We start from the raw sequence: 21,953 nt of genomic DNA on the forward strand, positions 1-21,953 counted from the left end.
GATGCGCTTCGACAAAGAGCGGCTCATTGCCGATAGCGAGGCTTTCGTTGAAAGTGGGAGCTCTTCTTATTCTCGACTTTGCGCTCGCGTTGTTCTGTGCTGCCCCAGTCGGACTATGCATTTATTAGGAGTTACATCATATCTCTGTCTATTCGTAAGTACACTGCAAGCATGCTTCTAACAGTAGTCCTGCTTCCGTTTCAATATATAATTTTACTAGATCGTTCCGATACCTTCGATACGTCCGATAACAAAGCAACCGGGAGTTCTCGTAGACTGCGTTTTCCCCTCCGCTAAGCCTTCTGCGACGGAAAAGCCGAAACTGTGCCTGCGCGCCGATGGCCTTGGCTGTAGAGTTCCGGGTATTGTAGCGGGTTGCGGAGAGCGTCGCGGGACGGAAAAAAACGATGTCAGAAAACCCACTAATGTCTGCGCAGTGGCGGCGGAGGGGTACCGGGTATCGTTATTCGAATCATCGAAACAATCTACTAGAACTCTATACCCTACAGGGCCTTTTTATTATCTATGAATTCTCTTTGGCATGAAACTGGTGTAATCATATTGATTAAAAAAAGCTGCATGTACTGCTAGAGGATTAATAAACCTCCGTGAAAGATCGAAAACAATTCCGCTGTCCGCTGGCCTATAACTGACCGACAGACTGACCCGGGGCAGTAGTCTCACGATATTACGGAGATACTTGACCGGTGGCTAAACGGCGGCACGCCAATCCCTGCCGGATTTCGGGTGTCGGGAAGTGGTGCAAAAGCGTACATTTGGCCGATATTGGAGCCGCTTTTCGGCTCCAATATCGCATTTTTTTGCATTTCCAATACAGGAAAGTATAATGTGAAAAATTGTAACCTGTGCATCCTTTAATTAACTTTCCTAAGGCAACTGACTGGACTCCGGCGATATGTTAGCCAACACTGTAATGTCTTACAGCAATTTCTAGGCAGAAAATTACAATTGCGAATGCACTCATGATGAGATACAAGAAAAACACAGTCGTTAAATCTTGAAAGCGCGTTGTGTCGAACACGTAGGAAGTTTCCTTGCGGCTTCCGACAAAGCAAGTCGCTTGAGGTGGGTCCAGTTCGTAGGGGTGCATGGACGGCACACCACTTTCGAACCACCACGTGATCCTGCAAGAAAGATACATCCTGCGAATTCATCCTCTGAAGAGAAATCGCGAAAAGAAAGTCCATTAGAAGGTGCATACGAGAGCAGAAATAGCATTCACATCACTGGGTCGAAACAAGAAGAACATTTCAAGCAGAAAATAGTGTTGCATCATATGTGTAGTCGTCTAAATGGCATGATTGTTACACCCGATAATAAACATGTTTTAAATTTCGCACTATAGCACTCAATCTAGACACGTCTAAAATCTGAAATTTTACGTGTTGAGGACTACACACGCGTCTGTATTTTTCCGAGATCATTTATTATGGCGAATGTGACACATTCTGTGAATGCCAGATAAAGTTATTGATAATTTCCGTATCATAGGAATCTTTCTTGAAGGTTAAGAAAGCAGACGTTTTTCAAAGTGCCCTGTGCATGTAAATATTTATGTAAAGGGTTCGGAACAGGTACCGACTTTGTTCCTTGTCCGGAATATTTAAGAAAAAACGTTTCTGTGGGAATTTTACCACACGGTATATACTCCGGAAAATAAGCCGTCTTTAAAGGAATACTTCAACGAAATTTGAAATATACCCGTCGTGTTCAGAAATAGGCTGAAATTATCCACAATAACCGTAAATGACAATCGCACATTTGCAATTTGGGCCTGATGGTTGCATTTTTCCTTATAAATAGCCCACTCTGGCAAGCGCTCGGAGAACAGACTGCGGAGAGCACTTGTGAAGTAGTTTGTCTCGAGATAAGCAAACCAGCGGTATGGGTGACATCGTCAGGATGCCCTTGCCGTTCCATCCACGCCAGCGATAGGGCAACCGGAACTAACCGCAAAGCTGCTTTTGTGTGAGTTTTGATTGACGGGTTAATCTTCTCTACTCCTGTACACCAAGAATAGCGAAGTCTGGGACACACAAGGGAGGGTTCCGTCTTCTCTTAAGCTGACTGTAGAGCTTTCAGCTTAACGTCAGGTTCAAAGCATGTACAGTTCTAGGAGAGACAGTTATCGTCACTACCTATCAAGGTTCCTAGACGAGTATTACAAACGAGGCTTTAGCGACCGACTCTAAGAGCTATTTGCTAACCGTTTCATTTGCTTCGAAATTCAATTTCGTTATTTTTTAACAAGATATCGGCGTGTCGGGTGTGGTACTACTATTTTGAACACGTAGAGACAAAAAAATAAGCTCCGAAAGTTCGTTGTAGTGTCACTTCAATATTACCTTTATACACTGCTAATAGCCGAATTAGCTCTTTAGCAGTCAACATCATGCTTAAATTGATGCAAGAAGTGTACTAACCTTTTGTTCATTTCCACCATGACGTCCCTGGGAAAGTCTTTGTGTGTGACCGAGACAGAGTTCCACAGGTAGAGGTAGCCTTTTCCTATGTAGAATCGCCCTTCCAACGAGGGACACATGTGCGAGAGGCGCAACATCGGCGAATACTTGTCCACAAGCAAGACCGCCTTCTCTTGCATCACGAGGCTGATGTCGTCGGGATTGTACAGCTCGGTTACGTTTCGCAAGCCGCGGTTGCGAGTGATGATCTTATGGAGTTTGCTGTACATTTCTGTTTCTGAATTCTGCAGGGGTAATTTGTAGCACGTCTATGAGTTCATCGGAGCAACAGAAATCTGGCATGCCTGAGCATTTTTTTCTTTACCAGAACAGAACAATCAATAAGAGTATTTTTAAAGTTTAATTTCTAGTTTACAGGGAAATTCAAGGATTGGAATAACTTTATGCAACTATCGCTGGACAGTGCTATATGGGAGAGGGGGGGAGAAGGGAAAAGTGTGCGTTATGAAGAACGGGAGCACCACGATCCTTCTTTGGTGTTCATTCAAAAAAGAACCCTGGTCTCGACTCCTTCCAATTCCCGCAGCCGGGTAGAGAGCAACGGTTTTTTTCACAGATCTTTCCAGAGTATTAGATTATTTACATGGGTAGTTGTTATTGGCTCCTTGTGCGAGCAAATAGTGCTATACATATCTTTTAGATCGGGGGAAGGTAGTTGTCCCCAGTTGGCTTGTAACGTCTCCGCTGTAGATAAGATATTTTGCCACTGCACTACCACTACTAGCTTGAGGTCTTCTACGTGCATCACACAAGAGTGATACACGACCGAAAGCCGGTACAATGCTGATGCGAATCGACAGTGGCCGGGTGGGAATTTAACTCAGAGCCCCTAAATTCTGCAGTGCTTACATACTCAGCCAGCGATCCCCCTGGCAAAAATATTCGACGACCGTGTAGACATTTCATGTGACTCACCTCTAACAACGTAACGAATTGCGTTTCCCTGGCTAGAAGTGGCGTCACATCAAGTCTTTTAACAAGGTCTTCAATGTAATTTATCCTCGGTTTGGGAATTTTCACGGTGAGTGAAGCCACGATCAGGCTAGTAAAGTACGTCGTCAGGATCAGAGTGCCGAGGAGCCAAGCACACACGAGGAACTTGCTCCCTTGGGCAGAACGGAAAGCCCTCGTTCCTAGAAGCAACGTGGAGAATTAAGGATCAAATTATTAAGCCAAGCACCACAACAGTGTGAAAGTTGTCACGTGCAAGTGTACAAGGTTTTAAAAGAAGGATTCTTTTGGTCAGAAAAATGAAGACTAGGACACATTTTTGTACGTTGGATCACACAATTCGCCAAGAAATATTAAGTTTGCCGATATTTACTTTCCAGAAATTATTCGTTTATTGTTGTTAATGATTTTTAGCACGAAAGGAGAGCTAAGGTCTTGGCGTACAATTCGTAAGCAGTAGTTGATTTCATTATTTTATTAACGCTAACATTATTTTTATGTGTTTAAGCGTTTCCGCAAAAGTGAAAATCAATTAAACAAGCCAGTACCTTGTTTCAGAAGTGCCGAGACGTAGTTCCATAGGAAATCTACAACTTTCCAGCCAACGTTTCCAACCGGGTTAGTGCTTTTCCCGTAAGAAAGTTGCAAGGCCCATGAAAGAACAGCCAGAATGATGATGGACACAAAAAGCAGGATCCAAGTCTGGATGAGACAAAGAAAACAAAGTGCGGGCGATCCGCCTGTACACTCAAACAGTCTTCGCTAAGTTACTTTCAAAAAGTAATTTCTTACTGTTACAGTTACTTTCACAAATAAGTATATAAGTGATCGGCAGAGTTCTTGGAACAAAAATGTAATCGTTACATTTATTTTTAAAAGTTATGGTGTTACTTTTGTAGTTCATTTTCCTTAAGCTAAAAATCAAGACTGATCAACAATTGTCCAGAAACAATAAAAAAAAAAAAAAAAACGTCAGCAAGGATGGTGCTCCAAGCTGTCAACGTGTAAGTTTTCAGTAAAAAAAACAAACGCACGTGTAATCTTCGAACCACATGGTATGATTGTACCTGCTATATCGCAATTGCCATGTCGCTCGCGCGACAGAAAAACCTTGGTGCAGGCTGCGGTTCTTAACACCGAAGCTTTAAAACCTGAAGTAAAATCTCAGATGTGAACCGAGCTTAAAGATATCTATGTTCTTTGGCATAACATTCGCACGTGTCTATAGCCACGTTGCGCCTCGTGATAAACAAGTTGTTCCAGTTCGGCGCAGAGCAAAAATGGCACTTGAAATGTCGGAATACATAATTTGGAAAGTATAAACAATGGCTAGATTTTCCTTGTTCAATGATATTCTAATCCTAAATAAAAAAAGAAAAAGATTGGGGAAAAGTTTTGCCAAACAAAAATATCGTAACGTTTAATGGTATTTCTCGAGAACTAGAATTAACTGTTAGATATGAAAAAAAAAAATGTAACGTGTTACAGTTTAAAGTTTGCACTAACGCGCTAGTGCTTGAGACAGCGCCCAAGGCCCAAAGCAATATTTTTGCGTTGATAGGATTGTTATTGGCTTCTCTGACCCACTCGAAATTACGTAGGGCGTCCGTCGTCGATTTCATCACGCGACATCGTGACATTAGAGTCAGGTGATGCCATGATGTCATGCGACGTCACAGTGTCACATGGCATAATACTGTCACCAGACGTCGCACTGTTACGGGATGTTGGAATGTCACGTAGCGTCACGGTGTGACGTGACCGCACAGCGTTGTGTGGCTTCGTGGCGTCACATGAAGTTGTGGAGCATGAGACGTCAAGCTCTCCCGTGAGGCCATTTTGTCACATACGCTAGTAGTTACACAATACAACTTATGTGTATAGTCCTACTGTTCAGATAATTATGACACCCTCGTGTAGAAATTGGCGAAGATCTTGCTGCGTAAGGTGCAATATACATAAGGATGTGTTAAGTTGTCACAGCGATTACTGTGACTGCACTGTGTATTCACATATAACTCCCATATGTTTAGAGCTCCACGTGTTCATCCTGTAATAAAATCGCGCATTTACATTCTATACATGCATTATGTTTCCCGTGATCCTTGATATTCTGCAACTGTGCTAGTGCACCTGCCGTAGGCGGCTGTTACAAGGGATTCCGAATGTGACAACGCAACGGATGTTAATTTTGCGTCAAAGCAATTCGTTGTGACGAAATTAAGCTCTGTTATATAATAAATATGTGGAAAACAATGGGATACACTAGTACACAAAATAAGCTTAAGTAAGAAAGTTAGAGAGCATGACAAGGAACCTCGCCATCTTCTGCAAATCATCAAATCCACGAACAGTAAAAGAATCCGGCTAACAGAAACAACTGAAGCTCTTTCAGCCGCCGGAGTGGCGGGTTAATTAAGAAACTTGGTTTCGGTAATTATTTCTTCAGTGTCTCAAGACTACCAGGCATGCAAAATGTCTAAGAAAACATCCGAACGAAAGTAAATCCATTTTCTGCTCAGAGAGTGGACTGCGGCCGCGTAAATAGTAAGTGACGGCTGGTCCCATACACAGCACATTGCGCCACCCATAATGCTTTTCCACCATCATCCCCATAAACCTGTGTGGCACGTTAGCTTTACATGGTCGTCACTACTTGTATTTCACAGGTATACATTTCGATATAAATAATTCTATGAGACAGTAGTGGGTGACAGAATGAGAAACCGGTAGGTGCTCTGCCCCGAATACGCGCTCGTCACCTTCCAGGGGCTTTTGCCGCGCGTTATCGACGACAGAAAGCTCGAGCTCGAGACGCAATATCTACTGGGTTTTAATTATTACTCCAACTATAAGGGTAGAAACTGAGGAAAATGAGGCGATGAGAGTGGGAGGGGACGTTAGAACACCTAGCACTGTTTGGAATGATTAGTGGGAAAACGCAAAAGTAGTTTCCTATTGTCTCTACTTGCAATTCGAAAGCGAAGTCCGAGCGGCGGTCGCCGGCGTTCGACGTTCGAATGGTGAGTAGACAACCACTAATAATTGGAACCAGAGCTAGGTGTTTTAAAAACCCCGCGCGATCTCCATCTGCTCCTCTCCTTCATTCTTCACCCGTATATAGGTATTACCGTCATGGATAGATCTGGGAGCATTCGGAAATGTATTCAGAGTTTGATTTCGGAAAGCTTGAATTATGCCAGCTCGTTGATCCACGGTCTACTTAAATTTGATCATGGTTATTACTTTTCACGCAAATTCGGTATGTTCAATTGTGTGATATGGACGTCGACGACCATCGTTTTATTATTTCACCGCAAATAATTCCTAAAAAAAATATTAGATCCCTTCTGGGAGAAAGAAAAAGAAAGAGGAAGGAGAAAATGACAGAAAAATTAATATTTTAAAACTCAATTAGCAGCGTGACCCTCAGGAGGTTTCGGCACTTACGGCCAGATCAAAGGCGCTTAGTATCCCCATAGTGTTAGCCGCTGACAGTTCTTTGATTCCACTGGTCATGCGAAGTTCGATGAAGCCAGAAATTGATGTTGTCAGGAAATGAGTTCTGAGGGACTCGTCCATTGTGAAGGGGCCCAAAGCAAGGTCAGCTTTCTGTTGGAAAAAAGAAACAATATTGAGGTGCATTTTGTTCTATCAATCCAATTGTTATAAGCAGAAATGTGTTTTATTATGAGCATAGCTAACGCTTGCTCCAGTCTCGGCGTTCCAGGCACGCGACGCCGTGCATAGCGTCGCCACGTTTTCCTCTTGTACCGTTCTCTTGCTGCTTTTCAAGCTGTTCTCAGTTGCCAAAACATTCGCGATGGGTTTCGTACTCCCTTCAGCGAAGTCTCCTGTTGTTTTTTGCGCGTCACGCCCCCCCCCCCCCCTCCCCCCTTGGTTGCGCAGCAGATTGGTGGAGCTCATGGCATGGTACTTTCGTGCCCGCCATCCGTTCTTCAACCTTGACCCGGGACGCGTACTACGTTCCCTGGCGGAGTCAGGGTTTGTTGTATTAAGAATACAGTTATTACCAAACGCGAGACGCAGCGCCTCCCGTTCAAACTAGGAACGTTAAACCTAACGCTAGGAGCAGACGATGTTTTAGTTTTCTATGATTCTACGTAGACAGTGAGTAAATGACAACGTCAGGGCGTGTCTTTTGAACTCGTGGTTCTCTGACTGCGGGCGCTGGAGGTGTATGGGATACCGAAGAGTTCGTATCGAATAATGGCTGGAGTCAGGAAGTTGGTTCGAAGAAATAGGATTAAGTTGGTGTACGTTGTTGCTCCAATACCCTGTCAGTGCGCGGAGGCTCTGCAAACAGTGCCGCTGGTTGCCAGAGCATTGGCCAGGACAGTTATTATTCCCTTCCTTTCACTATAAGTGAGGGTAAAATAAATGCATTGAATATAATTGTTTCTAATTGTCATCGTCTTGATCTTGTGCACGTCTAGACTGTCCGACAGGAATGTTTATGAATGTCGACGACTACCCTGCATTCACGGGTGTCACTCTAATGACGCTCCCAGACGAAGGCGCTTGAACATCATATTCACGTGCAGGGCCAGAGAAAAGTAAAGTAAGTGTTGTGTTATGGCGATTAAGAGTGATTATCTTGCAGCGCAAAAGCCTCGTGGGAAGGACGGAGGTGCATCCGGTTTCGTCGAAACTCGTTTCTGCATTCGGTACTGGCGAGATAAAAAACATGCGCTAAGTTTCGTTCCACCTGAGCCTTACGTTGCCACCTCCAATTGTCCGGAATCCTTACGACTTTACCTTTACCAAGAGAAGGATGCGTATCTCCTGCTTGGGTGTACTGAGTAAGCTTGTATACTTGTAGTACAGAAGCGTAGGAGGTGTTTAGACTGGCCGTGCATTATTGAATACATGTAGTATGTGGTTCAACGCCCGAGTCTAATTGGTCTTCCTTTTTACGTTTCGAAAGCGATCTTGAAAACACATCAGGAACAACGAGGGTCATTGCCAGGAATAAATGTTAAGCCAAAGTCGTACCTCATTAGTACAAAAATAAAAGACACTTGAATCGAGGTGGTATATTCCCTACTGATTTTGGGCCATGAAAATAATTAAGATGCTTATTATCCGTTTCAACCAAACAATTCTTTCAATATACCAATGTATGATATCTCTCCAACTCGTAAGTGGCTCCCAGAGTTTAATTTTCAGTTTGGTAATAGCTTGATTTAGTGTTTAAAGGGCTCGCGATGCATACGGAACTGATCGCTACCCAGTGTTCTGTAGCTGCAAGTGTGCGGCCGGTTGCTAGCAGCGTCTTCAATATCCCCCGCTAAGTGTTATGCGAGCCAGTCCACTTAAATACACTAATATATTTTTGAGACTATGTAATAGTTTATTTATTTACGACATATTGGGTATGTGCTCGGCAAAATAGTTAATATGCTATAGCCAGAGCTGTGCCTTGTACGAGAATCGTCGACATCCTGAACTAGGCATGGGCACGGCTTAAAGCCGTTTGTTATGTTAGGCTTCTGTTCTTTTTTAGACAAGTATGTCGTCAATAAACACTTTGACTCCAGATAGACCTTCGAGGATTTTTGGCATTTATTTTTGAAAGAGTTCCGTAGATGACGCCATTTCAAACGGCAGTTGCATGCATGTACTAGTGCCGACCAAGCCGAGTGGCAAACGTACAGGTGCACGCGATTTCGTCCGCAATCATGTATCGAGTAATGACAGGAGCCAGGGGGTTGGACCGAACATAGAGGCCCAAATTTTATGTAGCGTTGCTTCAATATCCATTGATTGCACGGCGGCGCTCCGAAAGGTGCTGCGGTTTGCCAGAGCACTAGCCTTCACAGTTACAGAGTTGTCAATGGAAACTCGCTTAGGAGGCGGAACAACTGAAGCTCCTCTCTGCCACTGCCACGTTGTCAGAGACTACTCGCGCCTATTGGCGCAATGAGACAGTTGTTTCGATACATTTTGTATTATTGTCGAATAATCATGTTGCCAGGTCGCCCTGAACGCAACCTGTGCTACTGCGTGAACCAGCGTTTGTGGATTTATCATTGTTCATCAGCACCGTGGACCTTCAAACGCTTCCCCGAAGAACGTCCTGACTTTTGTGCCTACCCACTATCCTATCCATCTGACCTCGACGCGCTGACCTCGCCACACGCTTTGACCTTCTCCCTTCCTTCTGTTTCGTTGCGTATACCTTTACCTAACTCCTCATAACTTACTCAAACGTAGTCAAAATGGTGCTGTAGGAAATGGAACCTATTTACGTTGTGTTGCTCGAGCGCTCTTGCTCATATGATGGGAGAGTGCGCAGGAGGTGAGAGAGAAGAGAACAAGAACTTGGCTTCGTACAAAGCGGGGAGTCGTGCAATTGCGGGCCACAATGTATGAGTGAAATGGAGAAACTTCGCTTTCCATTCCCATCCGACCGCTAGCATTAACACAACTTTCTTTAACGGACGCTACGCACAACTATGTTCGCGTGGTCGAGGCATCAATAGCGCACCAAATTCACCTTGTAACATGACCGCGAAGCAACACCTTACACACTGTGTTGCCGCTGTCTTAGCTCAAAATTTGCCCCTACTTTGCGGAACTGGTAAATATTGCGCCTCACCTTTTCGTGTACAGCCTTCAGCATACCCGTGCAGCTGCCGTCTTCCATTATAGCTCCCCAAGCCGAATCATCCGGGAAAACCACGTCGTAACTGGAAGGCAAAAGCTTGGAATGAATTCTGCGCGCACTGTGTGCAGTGATTTCATAATACTTTTTTATATTAAATTGTAACTTGGTTGTCTGCACACGTCTCAATGGAAATTATTTCGATCATTTATCTACGGCTAACTTGCAATAAAAAGTATCACTTCAGCTGCTCTGGGCTTGGCGGTTTCACAAAACGCCTTTCAGTAACCCTATGTTGATGAATAGCGCACGGCTCTTTTACCAATCTTTTATAAGCGGACGATTAGTCATTGGCGTCGTTTTGGGTGCTAGCGAAACGCGCAAACATCTGGAGTGGCTCAGTTGACCACAGAGCTCAGTAAGTACGACCAGGACAGTATTTGCACGGCAGACATCGTGCCTACACCGTTGTTCCTTTTCTTGAAGACGCTCTGGCGGCATTTATTGGGGTAATTCGGCCACCAGCGTGTTCATTTTAGGATGGCCTGCTCTTCTAAAGTTCGAATAAAAACCGGTATGTACAAAATTCAGCAGCAGCTTGTGCTCCTTTGTGCTTTCTACTACACTGGCGTAGTTGATCATAATAAGAACTCCAGCGACCTGGAAAAACACTGCATTCGTGCATACAACACGGAGAGGAAACGTTGATTAGCATAGAGTACAACATCTGTATGAATCGGCAGGACGTCACATGAAACCACCTACTAGGGCGGTTTCCCGCATCAAACGCTGCGGCCTTAGTTTTCAGAATGTCAATGACGTAAGATGGATTATAAAAGTACTCTCCTTTGCCCTAAACAAACAGTATCTCCGCTCTAAATGGCATTCGGCCAAATTATTACATCAACGCTTGTTACTCAAAATTCGAATGCACTCAAGAAACTCAGTAGCGGCGTGCATGTAGAACACACAAAAAACAAATCTTACGTGATATTCAATGCTGCGGTGATGTTGTCCAAGACTGAACCTGTTAAACCGTGAAGTTGCATCTTTCCATTCTTCTCGTGCAGCACAACGTAGGGAGGAAACTACGAATTTGAATAAAACGTCGAACTTGTGTTTAACTAGATGCAATCAATTCCGATCCACTTCTGGTTTTATGGTGCCCGGATCGCGTTTCCGACTGGTGTATTTTGCGCCCTATTCAACCCAGGGATCTAAAGCGGTTCCGAGGTGGCAACAATTGACGTAACAAAAGCCGCACTCTCTTACCATAAACACACCGAACCGCTAGAATGTCGCCATCCTGTCGTTGGGCGCAGATGTCATCTAAAAGAACACTAGAAAACGCGACTGTCGTTGAAGTCACGGCGCTCCCACTCCTGGCCATGGCCGTCGAAGCTTCCATGGACTGTCACGCTGGACAGCAGCCTGCAGCAGGAACAGACGTCTGCCACAACCACTACCGCTTCTCTGACACCACCAGGATTGAGGCTCGTGGCAGCATAGAAAATTTATGAGATCATGAGGCGGAAATCGAGACACCATTGTTTTTTTTATTTGACGCGGTAAGCACACCAGTCAGAGACACGTTCTACGCAACGTGCTGGTATTACTTACCGGCACAGCAGTCACGTTCAGGAAGACATTGCTGAAGTTCACCATTTCTCCCTGAAATCTGAAGGCGTTGTGGATTATTCAAGTGGAAACAACAGAACAGATCTGCTTCATCGGATGTCAACTGTAGTAACTCGAAGCGGCAACCTGTTTAAAGTAAGTGTATGTAGTGCTCTAAGGGATATTCCCCGTCTGCCATATTTTTGGGCGCTGTTTGCAGCGCATTCTCAGAACCATACACGGGGACAACTTTTTTGTGCACTTCAAAAGCGAACACAACGCGTGCAGAGCTGTGGGAGGAACTCTAAGTGCTGGAGCGCGCGGGTGCCCATAGATTTCGTTTCTCCTCCTGGGAGGAATTGATGAGTACGCACGTCTAACGTTCATTCCACACATTCAAGATCGTTGTTCTTGGAAGACGATACATGGGACCTATTTCTCGAGGGATTTTAGATCAGCAGACTCCGGAACGCGTGAAGCCACAGTACTCCGCGCGTCATCCGCTTCAGGCCGTGTGTCCTGCCGGGAGAAAGCTTCCCTCCGCCAACTTTCCCTTCTCTCCTTCAGCGATGCCCAGTGCGTGCTCATGACGTGGGTCCGACGACAGCCACTCACACGTACACTCTGTTGCCTGTCACAAAAAGGTCTCCGCCACTGTTCAAAGCCGAGCTAAGCTGAGCCTTGCGAGACGCAAAAAGGCTACTACATTTGTCTCAGAAGGCGAAGCCTCTTTGCGCGAGTCGAAACCGAACGGCCGGACTGCTTCGACATTCCTGCCATTACAACGGCGGCCTTGATGACGGCAGAAGACATAATGAAGCCACACAGTTGGCAGGTCGCGTGAGACGTGAAGTCTGATGCGCACGGATGTCAAAAAAAAAACAAAAAAACAAAAAAGGAGGCAAGGAGGAAACACACAAGGTTTGCCTGGTGGATGTCCAAGCAAAAGACGGACGACTAGACTTCTGCTTTCACTTCATACGGTGGTGAAGTGTCGCTTCACATGTTTTGAAATATCCTCTTTGGACATCCCCTGAACATGCGTTCCTATTACCGTCAAACAATCTGACGTCGGAGGAGCTAGGTGTTAATAGGGAGGGGGGGGGGGGGGCGGGTGTGCGAAAGCAATTTTTTCGCCCCTGCTTTGTACTGTCTACATTAAATTATGAAAGTACATGGAAGACACAGAATGCCACTAATGCCCCCCTCTTCCACCAGTCCGACGCAACTGCCCCTGAACAGCACCTGTAGTGACTCGCAGAATGAGAACGACGGAAAAGCGTTTCAAGTGTCCAGCCTTTAGCGCGCTTTGACTACCTTCTACAATGCTCCGGCGTTTTGCGAGAATCACGGGAATCAAACCCGCGGCGTAGGAAACGAGAGAACGCTGGAAGCCGGGCATTCGAAAAAGACTCCCCGTCGTTGACATTTCGTGCGGGATTCCTTACTTACCAGTCCCGAGCAAAAACGAGTGACGCTTCATCAGATATGCGCGCAGCAGTTTTCGTTTTCTGGCCTTGCCAATTGAGAACAAAGGCAATGAATGCACTCCACCCGGGGAGCCTTCTTCGTCGAGTGAAACGCTGAGTGATTATTTTGTTTTATACTCTAACCAACCAAGATCTTGTCTTGCCGTGACCATTGCTTAATCCGTGCGTACATATCTCGCAAAAGACCAGACAAACAGACCAAGAGCGGAACATATTCACAAACATAAACAGGGCATCCAGTCAATGGATAACTGAAAAGTACACCTACTTTGTGTACATATCTCTAGATGTTTTTTTTTTTTTTTTTTTTTATTGTTTTAGGAATCTGGGAGTTCGGAGCGGGCCACCCATTCTGCCTCGATGTAGGGAACTATTACCATTCATGCGTTTAAAGATGACGACTTTAGAAATACGAAATAGAGCGCTCGCTGCCTAAGTGCTTTGATGCGTAAACAAAAATGGTGAAACAAAAGATGCGAAACCGAACGATAAGCTGTAATCAATGTCCCCCATTGTGCTGGGGCAACAAGATGATGTGTATACAACGTAGAGATTTTCATGCCAGATTGCAATGACAACACGAGTCCAGTCAATCGCCGTCATGGGTGCCAGGTTTATAAGTTCTAACCACGCAAAAAAAAGAACAATTTGAGAGAAATTGATTGATTGATTAAGTAGGGTTTCATGGCGCAAGGGCTGCTAAGGCCAAAATGCCGCCAAGAGTGCTAACTATTTTGTAAATAAGGGTTTGGAAGAAGAAAGGGCTATAGTAGCTGATGTGATAAAACTATCTATATGATAATGTGTAAGTGCGTACAGGAGGATGACGAGTTCGGATTATTAACTAAAATCATACATGGAGTATAACGCCCATGGCATTAAACAATTGAACAGCCAAGCACGTGGAATCAGTGGCTGCTCGCCAAGTGAAATTACTAAGTGTAGTAAATTATGCTCTTTATATATTTTCGAAACTTTGTTTTAAACGATCTTGGTCATACTTGGGGCACTTAAGCAGGATGTGTGATATTGTTAGAGGAATGTTGCAGTGCTCACACTCTGGGGCATCCTCTCCACGCAAGAGATATCCATGGGTGAGACGCAGATGAACAATCCGTAGCCAAGAAGTCAAAAGTCTTTATTTCTCTCCGTTTGGAGAGCGGAGGCAGAAAAAAAAGCAGATCAGTGTTGCTTGACGAGCCACTGCCCCCCCCCCCCCCCCCCCCCCGCCCCGTGCACCAGCAGAGAAAAATATAGGGGTAAACTGTAAACACATACATACAAATACACAGTCTCTACACCATAAGCTTAATCGTAGAATCGATTAATGCTTAACTATTCAGAAACGTATTTAGAAAAATTATTAACAAAAACAAAACGTACGTTCTTCCGACTTCCTCTCAAAATATTTATAATAAATCCACTGCAACAATTGAAAAGGTTCGCGGTAGTGTATATCTCAACATAGGATCGCCGTAATCGGTCCTGGAGTGCGGTACTGCCCACGCATATTCAGAACAAGTGTTGTAGACAATATCTTTTAACTCAAATTTAGGATCGATAAGTGTAAAACTGTTGTTACAAAACGACTATTTATATACAAGGGCTACCCAAGCAGCACGTTGTGAATGGGCCATCGCTGGCAAGTGTACTATGGCCAACCAGATTTTCGATGGCCCAAGCTTGGCCAAAGTGCTCGGCAATAGAAGTGTTTTCGTCCTCGTCTGGTGACTTGCCATTCACTTTATGCCAGTCGCTGGCCATTCACTTTAGGCCAGTGACTGGCCATTCAGCTTTGTCCAGTGGCTGGCCAATCACTTTAGGTCAGAGACTGGCCATTCACCTTTGGCCAGTGACTGGCCATTCACATTTGGATAGTGACTAGCCATTCACTTTAGGCCAATGACTTGCCATTCACCTTTGGCCAGTCACTTTCGGCCAGCCACTGGCCATTGACTTCCGGCCAGTCACTGGCCGAAAGTGGCTGTAGTTATACACTTAATACATAATTTATCACAGACTGCCTCAGTGTTCCTCAGAAGACTGTCAAGAGTTTCGGGAGGTCATGTTTTATAACTCAACCCCAGAAACTCTTACATAGTAATGAGACGCGAAGCTGCTGCAAGGCTGCTCCATATTTATTGGACTTTTTGAGTACTATGTCTTACGACGCTGGTTGCGACCACCATTCCAGTCGTCGTAGGTTCAGGGATGGTCTGTTGTCCCACCATTAAGATCCCCCGGTAGTGCAGCAGTAAAAAAAAATAAGAAGTAACTTCAGGTGAAGGGACAGTGCAACAATAGAGAGTTTTAGTAGATCGTTCCGATACCTCCGATAGTCCCGATAACGATACCATGCATGCGCAAGGGAGGCGGTGGCGGAGTATCGAGTATCGATATCGGAGTCATGGGAGCGATCTACTAAAACTCTCTACTGTTCAGTTACAATATTTTTCACTTTACACAAGCTTACTAACACTAATGGGAAAGAGAAGCTTTGAGTACACCGTAAATGTTTTTACACACTTAAGGGTGTAAATCAGTTTGTCCCTGGGCTAACACCCTTATGGCGTTCAGGCAAGCACCCTTCACAAAGGGTGCTTGCTAACACCCTTGGTGAAGGGTGCTTGGCATGAAATGAGCACCTGCTGGGGTGGCCCAGTGGATGCTGGGTCACCCCAGCCAATCTGGCGCCGGGAGGGTATCATGCGACGTTTTGGTTATGTGGAGTTAAAGGTCACATGACGCTCTCTCGACGGTGGATTGGCTGGTAGCGTCCGCCGCGCTCGGACGAAGAGTGAAATGAAGTATAGACCCCAGTGAACATTTCATTGGAATGTGTCCAATACGCATATCAGAACTTGTAAATTGTACGAAAATCATATATGGTATTGCATATTGTTATATTATTATTATATGATTTACAGCTTATCATGTGTACTGAACTTATTTACACTTTTTTCACTTAGAGGGATTGCCACATCACCACATACGAGGCATCTGATAAAGAAATAATGAGTCACACTAAACACAACTCACTTCATGAAGAAGTAATACAAAAGAGCTCCTTGCAAGCCACTTCATAACCCCGTGGGCACTTGGGAAGTGTTACGGCACCCCCCTTTCTCGAACTCTAAGTGAGCAAGCAGTGGCCCCAAGCATTGCACTGCACGGCTGAACCATTGTGAACATCATGGTCTGCCACAAACGAAGCATGCAAAGCTTTCCTGTTTGGAGATCAAGTGACATGTTTTGTTTGTCTCAGAGGATTGCAGGCAACACGCTTCGCTTATCACTTGTCTCCTACGCGCATCTGTTTACTAATTGGAATCAGGGTAGAGGGGGGTAGTTTAGCCCTTGACTGAACCACAGCAGTACTTCATTAGGTGAAGCTCATTATGGCATCAATTAGAATGTGTTAAATTGAACATTTATTGAACCTTGAGAAATGGAAAATACAATGTATGCCATTCCATGAAATAAAGAATGCTATCTGCAAATATGTAATAAAAAATTTTACAGAATGAACTTGCACTCTACGGCAAAACAGCAAACGTTTCAGTAGAACACGCTATCCTCTTGCTCACGTACAAAGAAAATTAAAAAGTTCTGGAAGACGACTATGGATAAGGAACTCGTACAGCTACATTCTAAGCACCTCGTCTACAGGAGGTTAGCATAGTTATCACAGAAAGTGCCCAACATTTAAAGAAAGAAAAAGAAAACATGCCTCCATAAAACCTTCTATCATTCGTTCTGGAAACAAAATAAAAATTAACCTGATGATACTGGCGAGAAATGTGGATTATACACTTTTAAAACGGCTCACAAAACGTCTCTTCAGCCACATACCTTTCTGCAAACATTGTTCAAAAATTTAATTACGACTGTCCTTGGATCGGCGTCGCTCAAGCCAAGGAAAATCCTCTCCAGAGCAACCAGTGCGTTGGAGGCCTTGCATTCGTACTGGATGATGAAAAGCCAATATGCTGCCAACAACATGCACAGCCCCTCTTCTGCATTAAAAACGAAAAACAAGCACTCACGATCCTCAACAAGGTGAAGAAAGTCTGCATCGCCCAGCTCTTGCTTGTTGTAGAGGACAAATGGTGTCGCTGGGGTGTTCTCGTCCTGCGTTAGGTAAAAGGATAAAGCAAAACATATTTTAATGTAGAAGGTCAAAACTTGTTTGCTCTTGTCAACTGCTATTATTCGCTGCAGTTAAGGCCATGAGCATCAGCCTCCACACATGCATCCAGTGCTTATGTTGGAACAAGTAACCGGTGTCTGCAGCAATGCAAAACGAATGAAGAATTACAATCGGGGCAACATCACAACATGCAAGCATTGCGATGTAATCTTAGGGGCACTCGTGAGCATCTCTATTTCTGTGCCGAATTGCATTTCCGAAATTTATTTGTGTTTCAGTAGTGAAATACTTTTGCGATGTATTATGATACCCTGCTAGACTAATGTATCTTGTTACATTTATTGTTAGAAATAAGGTGACAGGTTTGGAGATAAAAAAAAGCCACTCAAAAATCCGAGGCATCACTGGTTTATTTTTGCAATGAGTGATTTTTTGCTTTGCTCTCACTTTTAACTTCTCAGCGGCCGGTTTTCTTTCTGCTGACAGCAGTCTTCCTGTGTACATTGGAGGTTATTCTATGGGTAAGAGGCCACCAACAAATGCACAAATGAGAAACAATATGTCTAAAAGAAGAAGGCAAAAAGCAGGGACGTTTGGGCAGACACGCTTTGTCAGGCGGTGTCATCGGTCGCCAGCGTTTCATTGGGTGCGATAATGGGTTCTTTTCGGTATCAGCGAACATAGCCAAGGGAAGTCAAGTTGCAAAAAAGAAGGGACAAACACCGACAGAAAGCGGGGAGCTTAGGTGCCACAATCTATGTTTGCCACAGACGCACCCCTCTCACCTCGCCACCCTGCATTTATGAACCGTATAGGGCTGCGACTGACCATAACGATACATGCTAATATTTGTCTTTTGGCCAATGTTAATTTTTTTGCCTCCTCCTCTACACTGGAAAACCAAAGATAAAGGCTACAGAAAACAGCCAACATAAAAATGTTTCGCATGTAGCTGTAAAAAATAATTTTCAAGAGCTACATTTTTAGTACAGTCGCCGGCCATATGAACTCCCCCGTCCAAACACCAACCGGTGCAGCAAAAATCCAGCATGCAGCGTGTCGAGGTTGACGGCTGCGGTTTTCAACGGTGGAGGGGGTGATTCCACATTAAAGGGTGCTCGTGATAATATATTTCTACAGCTATCTATGATACATTGTTGCGTTTGCACCTTGATACACCCCTCGAATCCGTGAGAGACAAGGGTGTTCTGACAAAATATACAATGAGCTGTCTGCGTCAAGAGAAGAGCAATCTCGGTGGCCCAAAAGGCAACCAGCGGCTGCTGGATGACTTCATGTAAACGGACCCAGAATTCACGGGCTTGGAGAGAGGTGCAGAAACTATGTGACATTCAACTGAAAAGTTCATAAGCTCCAATAATTATCCATTTTAAGCCAAAATCCATGATTCGCAGATGCCTATTATTTTCACAATGAAGCCAAAGGCGAACCAAGTAGTAGGCCGTTGATTTACTGCCGAATAGAATACACTTTGAGTACCAAACTGGATGCTTTGCTTATGTTTGGAAGGTTGCAATGACAAATGCAATACTTAATTGGGTGAAAAGCAAAGTTTTGTAACAATTATGCGCATGATTACATTCTACATGTCGTTTTACGTGTATACACTCCGCACAGCATTCTATTTGAAAGCTAACAAAATTTAAAAAAAAAAGGCCGTGAGAGTTCTGTCGATGTCTTCACTGCGTGTTCGTGGGACTCGGCGGACATAAGTAAAGGGGATAACTGTCACAGTACGTTGACCAATTGACCAAAATCTGTTAGCCTTGTAATTCATGGCTTTATGGACCATGTTGCAACTGCAGTGTTAAAAGCCAGTCAATATTAAAGGCTATCCCTATTTAAACCATTCACAAAAAAGCCAGGCGGCTTGGAGGTATTCATTGTCCAACTTTTGCGTTTTTAATGTCGGATGCAAAAATCGTGCTCAGCTTGAGCTCAAGATTTCGTGCCGTTAATAATGGGCAGAAGAGTCCCCTAGTCATACCGGGTACGTCGCCACTATCTCGACAGTGTGACCTTGGCGGAAGCATCGGCGTCATACTTCCAGGATAGTGAAGGTGCGTCCGAAGCAACCAGGTCCGCACGACATCCTGAGGCCTTCTACGCGCAAGATTTTGAAATTGGGCGACGAAAAGGCAGATTTTATCACTAAATATTTCGAAACTTGTTGCAATTCGCAAATCGTGTCAATTGTGTTAGTCTTTAATATTCACTGCCTTTGAAACTAGAATTGAAATATACCCCATAAAACCATTATTAAAATTTTTGGTTAATTAGTTTTGAATAACATTCTGCTAAGGGTTTTCCCCTTATGTAATGTCCTCTGAGCCCCACAAACACACATTGAAGTCAACATCCAGGTAACACTCACGCCGTTTTTTTTTTTTTTTACTTTGATTCAAAATAGAAAGCTTTGCATTTATGTGTATATAAATATAATAAACACCGGGTGCCTCTGCATTCGGCCGTGCACCATCCCACTATAGAGGTCCACTTTTTTCTGAAGTAAAACTGGTTCAAACGGACAAGGCCAGTTTTACATAAACCCCCAGCACTGCATGTACCAAAGACTGCCAAACAAGTTTGCTCACCTCATAGAACACTCTGTGCGGCTTGAAGATAGCGGCTTGCGGTCTTCGACGGTGAGTCTACTCGCTTGGTGCAGTTGGTGCAGCTGGGACCTGCAATAAATTCAATACCGCTTGCCATATCCCACAAAGCAACAAAGAAAAGCCACTAATACATAAGTCTACAGCACGACATGTCCCAAGGACCGCTAGAAATTCTCGCTCGACTGATAGAACACTTCATGCGACAAAACCCTGCATTAAGGACCGATTGAACTTAGTATAAATGTTGCAGAAAAATAAGGATCTGTATTCAGCTGTGTCAAAACACGTGATCTAATATAATAATTGTGTGGCCTTATAGAATACTACTGAAATAATTTTGACTAAAGAGAGTGACCACAAGTGTATACTGAAAGAATCACTAACAATGATGAAACCTAGAAATCTATTAGTGCCTTCCCTGTGTTTTGCCATCGAGTGGAAGAAGTTTCTTGCCCTATATTTTTGTTAGAAACAGGTGTGATGCGTCCGCCTGTTTTATTTAAATCTTGATGTTGTGCATATTTTTTATTTCCTAGGTTGAAAGCTCATGGCATTCCCTGTTGTTTGTTCAATCACATTTACCCAAATGTTAGTAGGTTGCTTTTTTATGTTTACTGTCCTTGGGTATGCCAGGGGTTGTGAACAGTAAAACGCTGTAAGGCCCAGGAAGGAATTCCCTTTGTAAAGTGGTGGCAAGCAGAAGAGAAATCGTAAAGACTGACTTCATGTCTTCCCCTACGTTTTCTTTTTTGAGTCGCCTATTCATTTTTTGCCCATTCATACTCAGCTGTGTTTGATACCTCTCTGCGTTTGTGTCGTCCTTCAGAGAATCCGTCTTTAATAAATTATGTGTTTAGCCTGTTAAGCTAGCTTGCACCCTCGTTTTTGTTTATTAAGAAATGACTGTAGGATTCAACTGCAAACACGGTGTTAATGCATACTACTAAATAGCAGCATACTTTTATTGACTAGTGCTGATGATTGGACTAGTTAGTTGCCAATTTGAAAAGAAATCATGAAGAATATGAGAACGGAGGATATGAACACAACAAAGTGCTGTGTTGATCTCCTCCTTCTTGTCCGTGCCGTTCACATTCTATGTTTTTAATAACACATTTATTAATAATTTTCTGCTTGGTATCATCTGTATAGGGGTTCACCGGAACGACCCACCTGCTATTGCATTCACTTTAGGGCAGCACCCCTTCCTCATGGTGCCATCGTTCAGAAAGTGCAAGGCGGGTGTCACTCTCACTCTTGTGGTTCAGTTCCCCAGGTTCCCATAGGTTTCAAGCTGCTAGCCAAACTGAGTCAGGCCTTCCAGCCTGCAGAAAATGTCAATTTCACTCTTTTAGATGGAGACACCCACATTTTGCATGTACGTGAAAGATGCTCTAACAGAGAGGAAACAAAATGATTGGCCTTTTTTTAATGCATTCTTTTCTTTTGCTGAGAACATACATAAACGTTACACGCTATTGTACATACAGTAGTTCGGCTTAATTTAGGAAGAGCACTTTTTTCATATAACTTTTATATAAAGAAAAACTCAATATAATGGTCGGGCATAAATGGTTGCTATGAACTGCCCTATACGTTTACACATTACCTGATATCATCAAAAGAGTAGAGTAGCGTAGGGCTGCACTGCACCAATTACGACTTTGCAACCAATAGTTGGCATTTATTTGTTTATTACTATTGGCTATTATTCTTTGACAGAAAGAATAACCGGGCGAGTTAGTACGGTGGTAGTGTTTGAACTCCATCAAATATTCAGGTTTGACATTAGTCAATTTTTTCCGCCTTTTTTCATGTTTTTGCTTTTTCCAGCTGCTCTGATTTTTGTAAGGGCTTTCGCCACTACTAAAAAACGTGACATCTAAACTCCTTTTATTTTTTGCATCACACAATCGTAAACGTAAAAAGTGTGCCGGTTCGGTAAACGCGCAGAGACCTAATTTCCGACGGTAAAAG

At 43.9% G+C, this 21,953-nt stretch overlaps 1 protein-coding gene across 1 annotated transcript; it reads right to left on the reverse strand.

Moving 5' to 3' along the window:
- Positions 1 to 385: 385 nt before the first annotated feature.
- LOC120836113 lies at positions 386 to 14,260 on the reverse strand. The gene is made up of 9 exons (XM_040216693.3): positions 14,247 to 14,260; positions 11,704 to 11,761; positions 11,071 to 11,171; positions 10,078 to 10,168; positions 6,906 to 7,067; positions 4,004 to 4,157; positions 3,420 to 3,637; positions 2,445 to 2,728; positions 386 to 1,145 (listed from the first exon to the last, which is right to left on the reverse strand). The coding sequence occupies exons 2-9, from the start codon at positions 11,746 to 11,748 to the stop codon at positions 920 to 922; spliced, it is 1,281 nt and encodes a 426-aa protein (XP_040072627.2). The 5' UTR covers positions 11,749 to 11,761; positions 14,247 to 14,260; the 3' UTR covers positions 386 to 919.
- Between the last annotated feature and the right edge of the window lie 7,693 nt (positions 14,261 to 21,953).

The sequence above is a fragment of the Ixodes scapularis genome, unplaced genomic scaffold (genome assembly GCF_016920785.2).
Source record: "Ixodes scapularis isolate PalLabHiFi unplaced genomic scaffold, ASM1692078v2 PGA_scaffold4__175_contigs__length_147842914, whole genome shotgun sequence".
NCBI lineage: Eukaryota > Metazoa > Arthropoda > Arachnida > Ixodida > Ixodidae > Ixodes > Ixodes scapularis.

Coding starts and splice junctions, on each gene's coding strand:
- LOC120836113 (XM_040216693.3), bottom strand. CDS start 11,748: ATGGTGAACTTCAGCAATGTCTTCCTGAACGTGACTGCTGTGCCG. Junction 11,172..11,703: donor TGAACGTGACTGCTGTGCCG/GTAAGTAATACC, acceptor TCAAATTCGTAG/TTTCCTCCCTACGTTGTGCT. Junction 7,068..10,077: donor TGAAGGCTGTACACGAAAAG/GTGAGGCGCAAT, acceptor TTTTTCCAACAG/AAAGCTGACCTTGCTTTGGG.